The 19,194-nt window shown below is 34.5% G+C and overlaps 1 protein-coding gene across 1 annotated transcript; it reads right to left on the bottom strand.

Annotated features, from left to right (window-relative positions):
• Window positions 1–9,024: 9,024 nt before the first annotated feature.
• LOC127736001 (uncharacterized) lies at window positions 9,025–16,978 on the bottom strand. Its single transcript, XM_052246502.1, has 4 exons — window positions 16,907–16,978; window positions 13,887–14,785; window positions 10,684–10,835; window positions 9,025–10,308 (listed from the first exon to the last, which is right to left on the bottom strand). The coding sequence occupies exons 2-4, from the start codon at window positions 14,746–14,748 to the stop codon at window positions 9,643–9,645; spliced, it is 1,680 nt and encodes a 559-aa protein (XP_052102462.1). The 5' UTR covers window positions 14,749–14,785; window positions 16,907–16,978; the 3' UTR covers window positions 9,025–9,642.
• Between the last annotated feature and the right edge of the window lie 2,216 nt (window positions 16,979–19,194).

The following is a 19,194-nucleotide window of genomic DNA, read 5'->3' on the forward strand; positions in this document are numbered from 1 at the left end:
AATCCAGAAATATACAAACAGTAAGTTATGAACCCCAAGCAAGAAGAAACCTGTTTAAAGTTTCTGAACCAACCAATGAAATATCAATGAACCAAAAAATTTCTAATTCAATTGTATATATAAAATTGTAGAATTATAGGTTTGCAGGAAAAATTTTCATATATTCCACTATTTTTATTAGCACATGCCTAAGTGTAATAAAGATCCACATATTAGCTTTATTTTTGAAGGATTAGCTTTTTCAAAATCGGGGACAATCTGTATAGGTATCAGGGAAAATCTGTAATCAACACAAGCTGATCGGGGACAATCTGTACACCAAAGCTCAAGTTTAATTGCTAGTTTTTTTTCTCATTTAAATGCTTATTTTGTCCAAATTTCTACTTGCATTTTTCAGATTATATTTGAAAAAAATTTCATGAAAAAAAATCTAATTTATACTCCCAGTTTTCTAAAAGCAGACTAAAACAGATTTTTTTTACTCAAATCAGCTGCAACAGCATCAAAACAAAGAATAAGGAAGGTCATGATGTAACTTCAAAGCAATCCCACCTCAGGATATCACTTACTAATGACTGCTGACCAGACAGAATAAATGATCTTTAACCAATTGATTAGTTCAAGCTACTTAAATTAAATAACAGAAGTATAGTGTAAAATTTATCATGAAAAATCAGTACAAAATCGAGGAAAATCAGTACTATAATCGGGGGAAAATCACTTTCTGCCGTACTCGGTAAAGTAATTAAATGATCACGCCACACCGGTGCAATGTAGAGCGACCCAGATGGACCAATTCGTTTGTTAAAGTGGAAAGTTTTTTTTTTGGTTTTACAGTCTTGATTCCGTTTCAAAAACAACGTATGTCGTTAATGTTCAGTTTATTTGCAAACGCATCAGCTATATGTTGCCAATTAATATTTTCTCTAAATATTTCAAATGATAATCTTGTAGATGTCATCAAGTTGATGAACGAGCCATATCGTGGCTTACCAAATGACTGTCAATACGAAAAACCTTCGCGTTATCTCCCCATAAATACTAGGGTTTATCATGAAATGTGGTTTCCTGGACTTCTCCCGCCCGGCAGGTAAACTCATGATTAGGACGACGTCACTTTTGGCTGCACGGGATGTATAAATACGCAGCCCCGTCCGGATTGAATAAGAGCGTTAAAGGTCACAAGAGCGGAAATATTTGTAATGCATTCTTCTTAAGGTACTTGTAGTGTTCAAATCTTATTTCTTGAAGAAACAAAATATTAGTCGGCAGCTGATCTTGTTACTAGAGATGTCAGCGTTTTATTACAGCGAAAAGTATATTCAAAGGTCATGCGTCAAAATTTGACCTAACATGTTATTGTTGTAGAAGCTTCCAAATTATGTACTTAATGGAAATGGAAATTTTGAATGGCTCCTTAGTTTATACAGTGAAAATATTTTCTATACTATGTAAGATATAGATTTAGTATTCCGGAATTTTTAAACCTAAATGGATAAACGAAAGTAATACTTTATAAATGAATTGCGTCCGAAGCGCTTTCATATAAAATATAATTCCAACCCTGCATCACCTAATCAGGAGCCCCAAACTGTTCTTGTTCTCAATACTATTTTGGGTTATAAAAAAGGTTGCAGGTCAATGTAAACAAATCGTTGCACTGTTATAAACTACATCCTTAAATAGATGTGTTACCGTTTTTTCGAGCCGTCTGAATTATTAACGAACTGTTATTATTTACGGTACGGACACCATCCCGATTTTTGAACGGCTGATTTCTTCAGTTAGCCGGAAACTTCTGTACGAGATACGTTCCAGAGTTGCCCCTATCGAGATAAATTGCAAATAAACACCCAAAAATAAATCGATCAATGATTTCTTATATTTCAGCAAATGTACGTATATATAAGCAGATTATACTTTTTCGTCATACCGGTGGGGTTAAACTGATGTACGTATAACTGCAGTTAATGACATCACACGATGGAAGATTGATTTTTTTTTTTAATTTCGCAAGAATGTTACGTCCAGTTAAAGTCTTCTCCCATCCAACATTCAACGCATGTTAAAAGGGGGCGTCCATTTGGGTGTGCTAGATCAATTAAGACGCACTGAACTATGTCCAGTCGGAATAGGAACGTTTCTTATCATGCCGCACGTGAATGGAGAAGTTAAATGCTCTGTGCACGTTAAAGATCCCTTGCAACAATTCTAGGGAGTCCAAAGGTGGCATGTTGCAATGCAAAAGTTGCTCCCCTACCCAGTATACCATCTTTTCAAGTGGCATACCGGTTGTTCTACTTTACAAACCATCCAAATTGGACTTATAGTTTATTTGTTTTTCGTAATGAATGAATATGCATTAAAAATTTACCACTGGATGTTGAGCAATCAACAAGCAGTTAATCAATCAACCACGTTGACCATCGTTGTAGTTGGAACAATGACACAACTGGTTTTACGTATAACTCTAACCGTGAAAGTCTATATACTTAGCGACATTGTGAGCATACTTTTTAATTTGCTGGCTGTTGGTGAACCTCGAAATTGTAAATAAGTAACATGGACCCTCTTCCAAAACGTTAACACTTTGATCGGTATGAACGTTAAACTTTTTGTTGGCCTTGTATACATGGAACTGGTTAATATAAGCAACAATAGCTGGGCATTTGCTGTCCTTAAATCCTTCAAAATCCCACTTTTGTTCTTGTTTTTCGTAGCAGTACCGAATCATGCAACTTTTTGAATTGTCTATTTATGTTCTATGTTGACACCTAGAACGAAGCCGACTTTTAAAAAACTAATGCATTTTTGTTTCATTTTTTGTTTTTTTGTTATTTTGTTTTTTATGTTTGTTTTTCTTTTTTCTTTTTTTGTTTTGTTTTTTTTTTGGGGGGGGGGGGGGGCGGGGGTCATACACAATATATATGTATCCCTTTCCCCAAACAGTTACCTTTTACGATTTTGACCCTTACCGAATTTAACACATTACCAGCTTTCACAACTGTGTTCACTCTCTGCTATAGTAATTATATTGTCTAAAGTTGTAGTTTTTGTGTTGTTATGTCTTAAGTCGTTGCCTCGTTTGTTACTTTTTCCTTTTTTTGTCTTCTTAGTGCATCCTCTCGGCCTTAAGGGTCAGGGTGAGGTCGTCGTCACCTGGCATTTTGAGATTTGACGTCCACAAGAATAATTGAATAATAGATTGATTGTTGTTTGTTATACGTCCAGTAATAATTAATATTTCACCAATATTCAGGATGAGAACAATTTAACAATAAATTTATTTTTGGAATCTACAAAGTGGGTTTAATGTAGTGAAAGGCGGGGAATTTTGACTATCTTTCGGAAATAGAGGGTATGTTGGATAGGGTTAAAACAATTGCCTTTCAACAAGTCACAACCGGACCTCACAGAGAGTTGTTGCAAGGGTTCTTTAACGTACCGGCACTCTCCTTACACGATACATCATATTTAATTAAGACCAGACGTGGATGTGTATTTATATATCCTGAACACTCCAACTAATATCAGCTAAACGGAATGTCAGTGGCAATTACGTATGATTTTACAGCAAATTCATAGGACAGTTTTCAAGAAATGGATAATTTAATTTAAAATTATTTTAACATTTTTGCAAAAATTTAGTTTTTGAGAGTTTATGATGAAGGTAAAGCCAGAAAGCGCCTACAGACGCAACCAATTTATAAAATTTTGTTTCCTTAACTAAATTTATTCGTGGGCGTTCAAATTAAATACTTTTAGTAGCACACCATTGCTGAAATTAAACTCACTAGAAATATATTCTCCCACTCTAATAATCATGAAGCGAGTAATATAAATGAGAGTATCACACGTTAACAATTTATCTATAGCAATGTCATGTGATTAGCTGTGTCAAAGGATTTCCTTATAAATCATGTCAGTAAGATCTCACTGGCTCAAGTTTGGATTTGACGATAGGTACTAAAATAACAAGCATGGATTTCTTTGGGATGACACAGTAATTTAGCATTGATGTTAAAAGCATTAACAACAATACAGGTAGCCTGTGAGGTGCATATTTCAAATGTCCTGCAACAAAACCATCTCTGTTCGTAGCTTTTCCGCCAGTTAGTGATTTTTTTAACAATGGTTTGCACCTCTGAATGTATTGTTAGTTATTGGTTTTTTTTTAATTGTTTAACATCTCACAGCGGTATACTACAGTTGCCTTTATTTATTCACCCCTTATTTTATTTTATTGATTTTGTATTTATATTGTATCATAGATCGAATTTATTCGTTCAGTGTATGTTAACTTGTGTTAATATGTCTTTTGATTGAGTTAAGCCATTTCAATTGATATTTTATAATGGGTCTTACTATGTTGTGATGTTACACTATTGTTTCAGATAAGGGTGAAGGTTGGTACCTATTAAAACGTTTAAACCCGCTGTATTTGTTTGCACCTGTCCTAAGTCAGGAATCTGATGTTCAGTAGTTGTCGTTTGTAGATGTGGTTCATAAGTGTTTCTCGTTTCTCGTTTTTTATATAGATAAGACCGTTGGTTTTCCCGTTTGAATGGTTTTACAATAGTCATTTTTGGGGCCCTTAATAGTTTGCTGTTCGGTGTGAGCCACGGCTCCGTTTTGAAGACCGTACTTTGACCTATAATGGTTTACTTTTTCAAATTGTGACTTGGATGGAGAGTTGTCTCATTGGCACTCATACCACATCTTCTTATATCTATTAGTAGCAGAGTTTATCAAGTGATTAAATGATCACGCCATACCGGTGCAATGTAGAGCGACCCAGATGGACCAATTCGTTTGTTAAAGTGGAAAGGTTTTTTTGGTTTTCCAGTCTTGATTCCGTTTCAAAAACAACGTATGTCGTTAATGTTCAGTTTATTTGCAAACGCATCAGCTATATGTTGCCAATTAACATTTTCTCTAGATCTTTTCAAATGATAATCTTGTAGATGTCATCAAGTTGATGAACGGGCCATATCATGGCTTACCAAAATGACTGTCAATACGAAAAACCTTCGCGTTATCTCCCCATAAATACTAGGGTTTATCATGAAATGTGGTTTCCTCGACTTCTCCCGCCCGGCAGGTAAACTCATGGTTAGGACGGCGTCACTTTTGGCTGCACGGGATGTATAAATACGCAGCCCCGTCCGGATTGAATAAGAGCGTTAAAGGTCACAAGAGCGGAAATATTTGTAATGCATTCTTCTTAAGGTACTTGTAGTGTTCAAATCTTATTTCTTGAAGAAACAAAATATAAGACGGCAGCTGATCCTGTTACTAGAGATGTCAGCATTTTATTACAGCGAAAAGTATATTCAAGGTCATGCGGCAAAATTTGACCTAAAATGTTGTTGTTGTAGAAGCTTCCAAATTATGTACTTAATGGAAAAGGAAATTTTGAATGGCTCCTTAGTTTATACAGTGAAAATATTTTCTATACTATGTAAGATATAGATTTAGTATTCCGGAATTTTTAAACCTAAATGGATAAATGAAAGTAATACTTTATAAATGAATTGCGTCCGAAGCGCTTTCATATAAAATATAATTCCAACCCTGCATCATCTAATCAGGAGCCCCAAACTGTTCTTGTTCTCAATACTATTTTGGGTTATAAAAAAGGTTGCAGGTCAATGTAAACAAATCGTTGCACTGTTATAAACTACATCCTTAAACAGATGTTTTACCGTTTTTTCGAGCCGTCTGAATTATTTATGAACTGTTATTATTTACGGTACGGACACCATCCCGATTTTTGAACGGCTGATTTCTTCACTAAGCGGAAACTTCTGCACGAGATACGTTCCAGAGTTGCCCACTTTCGAGATAAATTGCGAATAAACACCCCAAAAAAAATCGATCAATGATTTCTTATTCTTGCGAAATTAAAAAAAATCAATCTTCCATCGTGTGATGCCATTAACTGCAGTTATACGTACATCAGTTAAACCCCACCAGTATGACGAAAAAGTATAATATGCTTATATATACGTACGTTTGCTGAAATATGTTACGTCCAGTTAAAGTCTTCTACCATCCAACATTAAACGCATGTTAAAAAGGGGCGTCCATTTGGGTGTGCTAGATCAATAAAGACGCACTGAACTATGTCCAGTCGGAATAGGAACGTTTCTTATCATGCGGCGTGAATGGAGAAGGTAAATGCTCTGTGCACGTTTAAGGTCCCTTGCAACAATTCTAGGGAGTCCAAAGGTGGCATGTTGCAATGCAAAAGTTGCTCCCCTACCCAGTATACCATCTTTTCCAGTGGCATACCGGTTGTTCTACTTTACAAACCATCCAAACTGGATTTATTGTTTATTTGTTTTTCGTAATGAATATGCATTAAAAATTTACCACTGGATGTTGAGCAATCAACAAGCAGTTAATCAATCAACCACGTTGACCATCGTTGTAGTTGGAACAATGACACAACTGGGTTTTTCGTATAACTTTAACCGTGAAAGTCTATATTATACTTAGCGACATTGTGAGCATACATTTTTAATTTGCTGGCTGTTGGTGAACCTCGAAATTGTAAATAAGATACATGGACCCTCTTCCCAAACGTTAACACGTTGATCGATATGAACGTTAAACTTTTTGTTGGCCTTGTATACATGGAACTGATTAACAGCAGCAACAAAATCTGGGCATTTGCTGTCCTTAAATCTTTCAAAACCCCTCTTTTGTTCTTGTTTTTCGTAGCAGTACCGAATCATGCAACTTCTCGATTTTTCTATTTATGTTCTATGTTGACACCTAGAACCGAAGCCGACTTAAAAAACTACAGCATTTTTATTTTTTTTTTTTTTTTTTTTTTTTATGTTTTTTTTTTTTTTTTTTTTTTTGTTTGTTTTTTGGTTTGTTTGTTTGTTTATTTTGTTTTTTTGGGGGGGCATACACAATAGATATGTATCCCTTTCCCCAAACAGTTACCTTTTACGATTTTGACCCTTACCGAATTAAATTTGACACATTACCAGCTTTCACAACTGTGTTCACTCCGTGCTTTAGTAATTATATTGTCTAAAGTTGTAGTTTTTGTGTTGTTATGTCTTAAGTCGTTGCCTCGTTTGTTACTATTTCCTTTTTTTTTTGTCTTGTTAGTGCATCCTCTAGGCCTTAAGGGTCAGGGTGAGGTCGTCGTCACCTGGCATTTTGAGATTTGACGTCCACAAGAATAATTGAATAATAGATTGATTGTTGTTTGTTATACGTAACAGTAATCATTAATATTTCACGAATATTCAGGATGAGAACAAATTAACAATACATTTATTTTTGGAATCTACAAAGTGGGTTTAATGTAGTGAAGGGCGGGGAATTTTGACTATCTTTCGGAAATAGAGGGTATGCGGATAGGGTCAAAACAATTGCCTTTCAACAATCCACAAACGGACCTCACAGAGAGTTGTTGCAAGGGTTCTTTAACGTTCCGGCACTCTCCTAACACGATACATCATATTTAATTAAGACCAGACGTGGATGTGTATTTATATATCCTGAACACTCCAACTAATATCAGCTAAACAGAATGTCAGTGGCAATTACATATGATTTTACACAAAATTCATAGGACAGGGTTTCAAGAAATGGATAATTTAATTTAAAACTATTTTAGCTTTTTGCAATTTGTGTTTACACCTAATAAAATTGAGAATGGAAACGGGGAACGTGTCAAAGAGACAGCAACCCGACCAAAGAGCAAAAAACAGCCCAAGGCCACCAATGAGTCTTCAACACAGCGATTAAATCCCGCACCCGGAGGCGGGCTTCAGTTGGCCTCTAAACAAAATTGTGTACTAGTTCAGCGAAAATGGACGTCACACTGAATAATTACTGTAGAATACACAAACACACAGCAATACGCACAGTAAAACTCAGTTTAAAAGAAGTCCGAGTCCGATGTTAGAATAGGTAACAGAAGAAACTAAGCAAAATGACAATGATACATAAATTAACAAAGGACTACTAACAGTTACTGACATACCAGCTTCAGACCTCAATTAAACTGATTGAAAGATTATGTCTTCATCCTTTGAACCTAAGCTTATATTTCAAATAAAGGCAACAGTAGTATACCGCTGTTCGAAATTCATAAATCTATTGAGAAAAAAACAAATCCGGGTTACAAACTAAAACTAAGGGAAACACATCAAATATAAGAGAACTACGACACAACAGAAACACAACATTAAAATGTGACACACACAGAAACGAACTATATTATATCAATGACCATTTTCCTGACTTGGTACAGGACATTTTAAGAAAACAATGGTGGGTTGAACCTGGTTTTGTGGCTAGCCAAACCTCCCGCTTTTATGGCAATGTTAAATATAACATTAAAATGACACATTACATGACAGGACTACAATACAAATAAATGGGAGAACATATAGGACAGAGAAACATACGAATAATAGCTAACAAAAGGTACCAGGTTTAAAATTTAAGACGCATTTGCTAGAAACTTAATTTATTTAGCTTTGAAAGTATAAAATTACCTATATCATGACACATGATCTAGTTTACACAGAATCTCATATAATCTGAAAGATCTCACAATTATGTACCTTTTACCATTTAAGTTAACTTCATCAGATAAATTAAAACTTTATTGATGTAGCTATTGATTTGAGAATTTGAAAGACTGCTGCATGCACCTTTATTTGACAGTGAGAATGTCTTTCGTGTGCTCTTCTATTTGAAAATGAGAATGTCTTTCGCATGCTCTTCTATTTGACAATGGGAATGTCTTTTTCGTGCTCCTCTATTTGACAATGGGAATGCCTTAGATTAGATTTTGAGTGTGAAAAATTGTTAAAGAAAGAAGTGTAATGGAAATTTTTCCGACCCATTCTCATCTCTATTCCACGTCATCTGATGTCATTTTTCTTTAGAATGTTGGAAAACAAATAACGTTATTGTAACAATAACATAACCATCATTAACACGGTAGAAACAGATCATTTTACTTGTAGTAAAAAGGAAATGATTAGAAATAGTCATTACAATTTATTTAGTATATACATGAATAACACCATGCGATGCATGGTAAATATAGATATTATAATCACAACAGAAAAAATGGTAAAATTTTCCGACAAAAAAATAAATAACAATGGTACACAGTAAAAGAATATCTGGTAAATAAAATATCTAAAAAAAAATAGCTTATGTAAAATATTATTTGATATATACATAAAAACATGTAACTAAAAATCTTTAAAATTTGAATTATAAAATACTGCTCCATCTACTGAGAAATGCATATATATGACATACTTTATAATTCCTGGTTATCTATTTGGGACAAATAATTATGTAAAATGACCTCTTTAAATCAACAGATTGTCGATCTATATTTCTGTAAAATGCAAGTTCTTTAATACTGCCCAAAATAAAGTAACCATTGCGAGACCCGCGGTAGTCCAGGTCTTAATTATTCCAATGGTAGAAGGCTTTTTTAAAGAATGATATTGCATGTTTATAAAATCATTTGATATCCTTTTTCAAGTGACATAATATATTTTTTTAGTAATTATGATCTTGGCAGTTCATTGGTTGATTACAAAACAACTGGTTTTTAAGTCACTGTGTCATCTTATTTTATAGTTTTTACATATGTGTTATTTCTGATACTTCAGAAATGCCCACTAGATTTGGACTAGAATTATCTGTATTATCTGCCTCTGAGGTAATAGTTTCAGGAGTTTGGCTATCCTCTGTACTTGTTTTGCTTGTCTCACTATTATCTGCCTCTGAGATAATAGTTTCAGGAGTTTGGCTATCCTCTGTACTTGTTTTGATTGTCTTACTATTATCTGCTGGATTCTCGACTGCTGTGTCCTCCATTTTTGCATTGTTTTCAACACTGGCACGGATATCGACAGGAAGAGCTTCTGAATTTTTGGTAAATTCTACTGTTTTCTCGCCTTTAACTAAATTTGCATTTTCCTCTTCAAAGTTGGGATTCTGATTTAATATAGATTCATCGACTGTATCTGTTATATCTTTTTCTGGGTTATTGCCTCTCTCGGTCGTTGTGTTTTGATATTCTTCACTTTGATTTTCTCCTTTCTTTTCTTCTTGTTTCAATTCATCTCTCACTTTAGTCAATGCCTTTCCAAGTAAATTTTGCCCTCTCCATGTTTCACAATCCCATGCCATGGGGTCATTTTCTTCAAGTCCAATACCCCAAATTGAGTCATATGGACTTGCTTCGACAAGAGTTTTGGGATAAGTATCTAGGAGTATTCTTTTAAGGTATTCATCTTGAGAAAACTTCAAAGGAAAATCATAGGATCAAATTAGTGAGCATTCATTTTAAGAATATGAATTAAGTCAATGTATTTCTTTATTGTATATAAAGCAATTTCCAACACTCTCAAAGCAAAAGTTTGTAAAACTAAACATACATTATTCAGATCGAGTTCATATTATGTTTTGTTAAATACTCCTTTTTGTAATATAAAACATGACAATTCTAGTTAGTAAGTACATTAACCAGAGAAGATACAATAATTATGTAGTCACAATTTCTTTATAAGCTCTAGATGTTTCACACAAATTCCAGTAAATTTGGCTACTTGCCTTTTTATATTCACTTCTTTCAGTTGCAATATGTGTCACGTGTCACTGAAGCTTTTAATATCTTACCTTTGCTTTATTACCACGTTCAACAATCGCTGAACAATTTGCTTCCCATAATTCTTTATTAAAGTTTCTAACAAGCCTCCCAAATTTCTTTTGCTCGCGAGGATCCGGTTCTCTAAGCACGTCATAAGCACTGTCTTCATCTTCAAACAGCACTGTAAAATAGGATTAGTTAAATTGTCTCAGTTGTTTATTTCAGAGCTAAGCACATGATTTTTTTATTATTTAACTACTTCAGATGTCAACCATAAGAGATTTGGGTTAACACATTTTAATGCATATTAAGTACACTGAAAATTTAAATTAGTCACTATGACTATTCAGTTAGTCAAATATTAGCCGAAAGGTAGTCAACAGCATATATGACTACTAATCTAGTCATTGTGACTACCTGCACGGTCAATTTGACTATGTTAGTGGTCACAGCACCACGTGGTGTAGAGTATCGGTTTTCACGCGCACTCTTTCGCGTTCCCTTTGTTCCCTAGATCGTGTAGATGTAAACAAACCAGGAGGCATGAAACTGTCATTTTGTCAATTAAACCAATTGTTTAAAGTAAGTATCATGTATATATGTTTTAATTCTAACTTACAAAAATTAAATTTAAGAAAAAGAAGTGGAACTAATGTAATATCGGCACATGTTGACATAATGACAATAAAAAAAGGGGGACATATGTATACGGGATATCAATTTTGATACACATTCAACGTATTGTCGATTGAAAAGGGTATTTAGCGATATCTTTTTTTCATCTGACAAAAAACTGTTAAAAATAAACACTGCAATCGATATTCACAACAATAAATTAAAAAAAAAAACCTATGGGGGGCTGTCAAGATCCTGGTGCTTACATTACAATGCTGTGATATAGGATGGGTGGCTGTCAAGATCCTGGTGCTTACATTACAATGTTGTGTTATAAGATGGGTGGCTGTCAAGATCCTGGTGCTTACATCACAATGTTGTGGTATAAGATGGGTGGCTGTCAAGATCCCGGTGCTTACATTACAATGTTGTGGTATAAGATGGGTGGCTGTCAAGATCCTGGTGCTTACATTACAATGTTGTGGTATAAGATGGGTGGCTGTCAAGATCCTGGTGCTTACATTACAATGTTGTGATATAGGATGGGTGGCTGTCAAGATCCCGGTGCTTACATTACAAAATAATGGTATAAGATGAGTGACTACATCACTAGATCAAAGATTTTAAAATTTGTATTTTTCTTTTAACTTTTAACATGACTGATATACTTGTTTATTGTTATATTTTAGCTTCTAAAATGATATAATTATATTTTTCAGCAAATGAAGACATTGCTATTTGTATGAGCACAGCTGAGAGATTTTTGACCAGAGAGAATATTACACTGACACATGCAGAGTTGATACCGACAAAATATCTTAAATAAACACTTCAAATTTTGACATACTGAAAATGTATAAAATATATATTTAAGTTGGGATATCATAATGTATGTAACAATGAGTTTATAATAAATACATTTTCTTTATTTGATTTTTAGACTTTAAATATATGTCACTGAGTAATGGTAACACATGGAAACTTAAGATATAGGAAGGTTTTGAACATTGAGCACTTTGTGGTCCTATACTGTTGTCATTGTTAGTATTGCTGCTGTGGTATTTTTATGATATTATATTCCAGATGCATTTGTCAATCCTATGGAAGAGAAACAACATAAAGTAGAATAACAGAAGAAATGAAACACAAAAGTACAGAACGGATAGAAACACACACAAAGTAAAATGGTAGAACAAAAAACACAACACAAATTAAAATAACAGTCTAACAGTCGTGACTATTCACAGTAATCATGTCGACTAACCAACATGGTCACTTTCGACCATTTCAATAAGTCATATGGACTGCATTCAATTGTCAAACTGACAAATGTGCATAGTCAATTGAACCATCCAATTCGTCATAACGAGTATAACATATAGTCATTTTGACTTCCTAACATAGTCATAATTACCACCCTACTCAGTCAAATGTGACTAACCATCTAGTCAAACGACTAAGAGCATAGTCAAAATGATTAAAGTGCATTGTCATCTAGAGGACAGTCAAAATGACCAATTAAATTGGTCAAATTGACTAATTTAGGTTTTCAGTGTAAAGGAGATTGTGTGTTTCGATAGAGTGGTGCAAGATAATATTACAGTCTCGATCATTCATCGAAAATAAATATGGGAATTGTGAAATGCACCTTAAAAGAATCATATGTTAGTGTGTTTTGTTATTCAAAGAACTTGGTATTGATGGTAGATTTGGCATAGTATCTGTTAAATTCACAACTTTTTATCGGCTAGGGACGATTAAGCATGCTATTTTGTGAAGACACCCTCTAGATGTCTTTTTGGCTGTTTGTGTCTCACTGGCGTTTACACCGTATATATTTTTATTCAATCCCAAGGGTTATATTGCAGTATAGAATTATGATCATCCCTATACTTCTCCAATGCGGCCGTATAGCCCATGCTAAAGTGGGGCGTTGCATACTGCAGGATGTATAAATACACAGCCACGTCAGAATTGTGACATTAAATGTGCTGCCTCGTGTATGGTGAGTGTCACGCTCTCTACAGGTTAGAGAACCATTGCAACAACTTTTTTGATGTCTATAGGTGGCATGTTGCATAAACAATTCTGCCCCTATTCAACAAACCTTTTCCAGTGGAATTTTGAATAGTCTGCCCTTCATCCCAGTCTTCCAACTTTGCAGATCTTACCTTTTTGATTTATTGTTAACTGTTCTCGTCCTTATATACATGAAATATTTGCCACTGGACCTTAAGCAAACAATCGTCCGATTGCAAAATTGTCCTTTGAGTTTGTTACATCTAATGATATCCAGTATATGTATAAACTACAAATTGTTAAAAAAAAAACAATAATAGCAGAGCCATAGACATAGTTATACTTTGTAATAAAAATATAATCTATTTGTACTGACAATCTTCTTGTATGTGTATACACGATACGGGAATACAATCCTCTTGTATGTGTATATACGACGATACGAGAATACAATCCACTTGTATGTGTATACACGATACGAGAATGCAATCCTCTTGTATGTGTATACACGATACGAGAATACAATCCTCTTGTATGTGTATACAAGATACGAGAGTGTATATACATGATATAGATGTATATATATAGTTAGACTTACTTGCTTTGCTATACATCATGTACTGTTCTGCAGAATTAAACGAGTCCCCATCGACTGTGAATTCACTTAAATACCATTGACTGAAGGGAGAATGTGATCTCCAAAAGAATTCATATTGTTTTAAAGCCTTTTGTTTTAATTCAATTTCTGTTTCTGATAAATAATTGCAGTCGTACTCTGGTTCAAAGTCATTGTTTATATCCCGCACATTCCCTTTGAACCTGTTCCTTCTATCTACTGTGGATTTTTGTTCTTTGTCATCTACTTCGTTATTCACTGACAAGTCATTGGCATCTTTTTCTGATAAATTATTATCATCCATGGATGCAATTGCACTACTTTCCGTTGATGAATTACCTTTAAATCTATTTTTTCTATCTATCAATGGCTTCTGTTCTTTGTTGTCGTCAACTGTTTTCTGTTTCGTTGGGGAATCCTCGCTTTGAGCCTCATCACAAATAGCTTCGGTTTTATTCGACTTTTCTTGAGATTTATTCGCGATGATATCATACGGTTCGGTTTCCATCTTATTGTGTTCTGATGTATTTTCTGTATCAGCAATTATTGTGATTTCCGATATATTTTCAGTTTCAACAACTGTAATGGTTTCCGATATATTTTCTTTGTCGACAACTTGTCTGGTCTCCGATACATTTTCTGTGTCGACAACTGGTCTGGTTTCCGATATATTATCTGTGTCGACAACTGGTATGGTTTCCGATATATTTCCTGTGTCGACAGCTGGTGTGGTTTCCGATTTATTTTCTGATCTTGTTTCCTCACCGATTTCGGGTTCGGCTTGTTCATCTGTTTTGGTCTGTATAATACCGTTGACACTCGAATCTACATCACATTCGGACATATTTGAGATGATTGGTATTAAGTAGATTACCTATATACTGAAAGTAGATTTCAGGCATAAATTGTTATCCAATCTGTTTGACGTTAATTTTGAAATAAATACAGTTGTGTTTAAAACAGTTATATCAACAATAACACATATTAAAGGATTAGAATTACATAGCCAAGAATAATTATTTAACAAACGAATAACTGACATTGTATATTTTAAAGATAGAATAAATGTGCATATCTCATATATTTATATAGAGTTTAGTGGCACATGCCAATGGGACACCAACTCAATAAAACACCCACAAAAAAAAAGAAATAGTTCTTTCATGCCATGCTCTATGCTAATTTTAACATGGGTATAAACATATACTTCGTCTCAAATTTAGCCCAACAATGTTAGATCTGCAAATTTGCGGTATCATATATAGGCGTTATATTTGCAAGTATCTTTATACCGAGAGTTAGCGGGATGTAAAATATTGACAAATATAATGTCTACCGATATTAAAATGAGCACAGAGCATGCATGAAAGAATTATTTCGATTTGAATAGGAAAATTCTGAACTTTTATACTTCGAAGCGGGCCTGTAAGACACGTTCGAAAGAATCATTTTGATGTGATGAAGCACACACGTTCTAGAAAACCAACTGTTTCGCCATTAAATAAAAAATGAATTAAACATGTAAATTACTTTTAGCATGATTTTATCTAATTTACTAGCGAGCAACACCAACAAAAATGTCCATGGTGATCTCCAGCGAGGTTCAAAATACAATTGATGTTGCAATTTTGATTGTAACCTCATGCACTCTAGTGGAATTAGAACATGGCTTTGTAAACAAAGCGAAAGAAGAGCCTCATATTAGAATGACATATAGAACTAGAACTGTAAGTATCTATAGTATAAAAAGTCAAACTCTAAATCGTCCTCAATCAATGTTAACTTCGGGGATGATAAATTACATATGACAAATAACTCTTGGATACTATGGAGTGTTTTAAAGCTTGCTTATAATAATGTAGAACTCCACTATAATAATAAAGTGGCTCTTCATAATGAATAGGGATGTATGCATACTTTTGATCGGGTTGTTGTCTCTTTGACACATTCCCCGTTTCCATTCTCTATTCTTTATCGTGGTATCTATCTTTAAGGATAAACTTTGAGGTTTGCAGTCAACTCCTTTTCTATGAAGAGTGTAACCGGAGAGCATGATTCTACTTACAAAATCGTATGTCTCCACCGGGACTCGAACCCGGGACCTCTGTGTTACAAGGCAGCGCGTATACCGACTGAGCTGCGGTATACGCGCTGCCTTGTAACACAGAGGTCCCGGGTTCGAGTCCCGGTGGAGACATACGATTTTGCAAGTAGAATCGTGCTCTCCGGTTACATTGGCGCCCAACAATAAAAACCCATGGTAGTTAGAGAGGATTTCTAGCTAGGGTATGTGTGTGAGAGTCATAATGGTACGATGACTCTTGAGGTGGGGGAAGTGTGACGGGATTGATTCCCTTCATTAGTAGATACTTAGTCAGCCGTAAGCAGTTGAGCTAAGGAAGTACTTCTTTAGCTCAGTCGGTATACGCGCTGCCTTGTAACACAGAGGTCCCGGGTTCGAGTCCCGGTGGAGACATACGATTTTGCAAGTAGAATTATGCTCTCCGGTTACAAGCGTATATAATAAGAGTGTGGTTAATCCCATTTGAGATTATAGTATGTTCAGTTAATTTTAAACAAACAAGGAAGTATTTTCATGAACTTGAAATAATTCCAATACATAGATACCAACTTTACTTCTTTCTTAAATACCAAGGTTTAATTTTAGAATTTAAATCATATATGAGGTGGCAGAATACACCTAAATTCAACAATACAAACAAACAAAAATACAGTTGTTTTCCATTCGATTGATGTGTTTGAGCTTTTGATTTTGCCATTTGATAAGGGACTTTCCGTTTTGAATTTTCCTTGGAGTTTGGTATTTTTGTTATTTTACTTTTACGGTTATATTTTACCTATCACTATGTTTCGTACAATATAAGTGACAAAAGAGAGCGGCCCAGCCATGAAATTTTACGAACCTATTGAATTATATACATCATTTGTACATTTTAAAGAACCATTAACCAAATTATTGTTTTTCAATAAAGTGAACTTACAGGCATGTATTGTGTTTCTCTGAAAAGTGGATTTTCCGAAAACGAAAGTTGAAATGATAAACAAAAACTTAAGTTAATTTTAGAATCGATTCGGCAAAAACCCTGAAATTATCCGAGGATTTTTCATGATCAGTGATTGTTATATATAGTTATTTCATTAGGAAATTAAAAGAGTAATGATAAAAATTATTTTAAGTAGTAATAGTAACATTATTGTTATTAATTGTTAATATTAGTTTTATACTTATTCATAGTTATCGTGGTGTTGTTGTTTTGTTAGTCCATTTAAAACTATGTGAGTCAATAGAACTTTCCTTAAACAAAACAATTCAGGCTTTGGTCAAATCCACTGTAGAAGAGCACATTGCACCTATGACTGAAACAATTAAAAAACAAGAAGAAAAAATTGCAGAACAAAGACAAATGATAGCAGTACAAGCCGCAAACCATCTATCCTTAAACAAAATTGTGGTTGAAAATTTACACCGACTAGATGATTACAACTCAGAGATTGGCGATCTATACCAGAAAATCGGTCTTCTTGAAAATCGTCTTGAAAATCAAGAACAGTATTCCCGTAGAACCAGCCTTCGATTTCATAATATTCAGGTCCCGGTTGACAGATATGGTAAAGTAATGCATCCGGTTAATACCGACGACCTTATATTAGATGTTTGTAACAAAAAGCTTGATCTAGGAATCCAAAAATCAGACATTAGCAGATCACATGTCATCGGTAAAGTCCGAAACGGTAAATCACAAGTCATCGTGCGCTTCATTTCTTATAGAAATCGCGAAAAAGTGTTCAGTGCAAAAAAAGGTTTAAAGGGTGATCCGAGCAAAATTTTCATCACTGAAAATCTTACAACCCATAGAACCAACCTGGTCAAAGAGCTAGCTGATCTCAAATACCGCCATTCCATACATGCTTACTGGACAAATGATGGCCGCATTTATGTTAAAAAGACTGAGGCTTCCATGAAACAGTTAATTCTTAACCACGATGATATTCGTGACTTGCTGAGAAGCAATGACCCTGATGATAGTACTGGTAATAACAAAGATGTACAGGACGAGAATAATCAGGGTGTCAAGGACCACGATTAACTATCGAGCGTCGTAAAATAATATCATATCATATGTCCTGTAAACTCTTTGTTTGTGTTTTTTCCCCCTTTACTTATGTTGTCATGTTTGTTTTGTTTTTGTCTGTATTTGTTCAGTACCTTTTATATTTCATGTCTACATTTGTTCATTGCAATTTATATTTCAAAGTGAAATTGACACCATTCAGATACACTTAACAAATATAGTTTGTTTATTAAACAACTGTGTTACTTAACAGCAAAATACAACTTGAAGCTGTAACTAAAACTCTAAAACAAGTTACTAATATAAAACTTCATATCTATTAAGATAGGGATTTAGATACAAATCTTCAGTTATATCTAGATCGCTCAAAAATACATACTGTAAAACATAAAGACAAACGCATGATGTTTGATTCATTATTTCGTCCATTTAAAATGCAATGGGCTGTTTTTGTAAATGCTCTTTTGTTCCGACGTTGGAAAGTTCCGGGCGGAAAGAACTAACTAGCCGAAAAGTTCCGGAGGAACTTATTAACTAGTTACTTTGTTCTTCCTCTGGTTTAAAAGTTCCACCGGAACAAAGTGACTAGTTGAAAAGTTCCAACGGAACATATCAACTAGTTAGAAAGTTCCTTTTTGCCAAATTAGTCAAAACCGGAACTAACAAACTAGCCCTAAAGTTCCAACGGAACTTATCAACCAGGCAGAAAGTTCCATTTGGAGAATTGATGCAAAGTAAAAGCGCAACATATTATATTTGAACCTTTCAAAGGGAAACCAAGATACTGATTACAAAAGTCAAAAGGAACTTATCAACTAGCCACAAAGTTCCTCTTTGGCAAATAAGTCAAAACCGGAACTAACAAACTAGCCCAAAAGTTCCAACGGAACTTATCAACCAGTCACAAAGTTCCATTCGGAGAATTGATGCAAAGAACCACATGAGGAGGGTGGTATTCTTCCCTCTCTTGAGGGTACTATGAATACTAAATTTGCATGATAATGCAACCTATTCCGTTTTATGTGAGCGAGTATGAAATACAACTTAAATTTTGCATATTTGTCCCCAAAGAAACCCCTTTCAGTGCGTTGGGTATTCTTGTAAATTAATGATTTGCTCTTATATATACTGATACTCATTCTTCCCCCTCTTTCTACAAAAAGGACGAAATATGGTATATTCGGAACGATGTAACT

Source organism: Mytilus californianus, unplaced genomic scaffold (assembly GCF_021869535.1).
Source record: "Mytilus californianus isolate M0D057914Y unplaced genomic scaffold, xbMytCali1.0.p SCAF_1, whole genome shotgun sequence".
Classification (NCBI taxonomy): domain Eukaryota; kingdom Metazoa; phylum Mollusca; class Bivalvia; order Mytilida; family Mytilidae; genus Mytilus; species Mytilus californianus.

Coding starts and splice junctions, on each gene's coding strand:
- LOC127736001 (XM_052246502.1), bottom strand. CDS start 14,748: ATGTCCGAATGTGATGTAGATTCGAGTGTCAACGGTATTATACAGACC. Junction 10,836..13,886: donor CATGATGTATAGCAAAGCAA/GTAAGTCTAACT, acceptor CCTATTTTACAG/TGCTGTTTGAAGATGAAGAC. Junction 10,309..10,683: donor AACGTGGTAATAAAGCAAAG/GTAAGATATTAA, acceptor TTTCCTTTGAAG/TTTTCTCAAGATGAATACCT.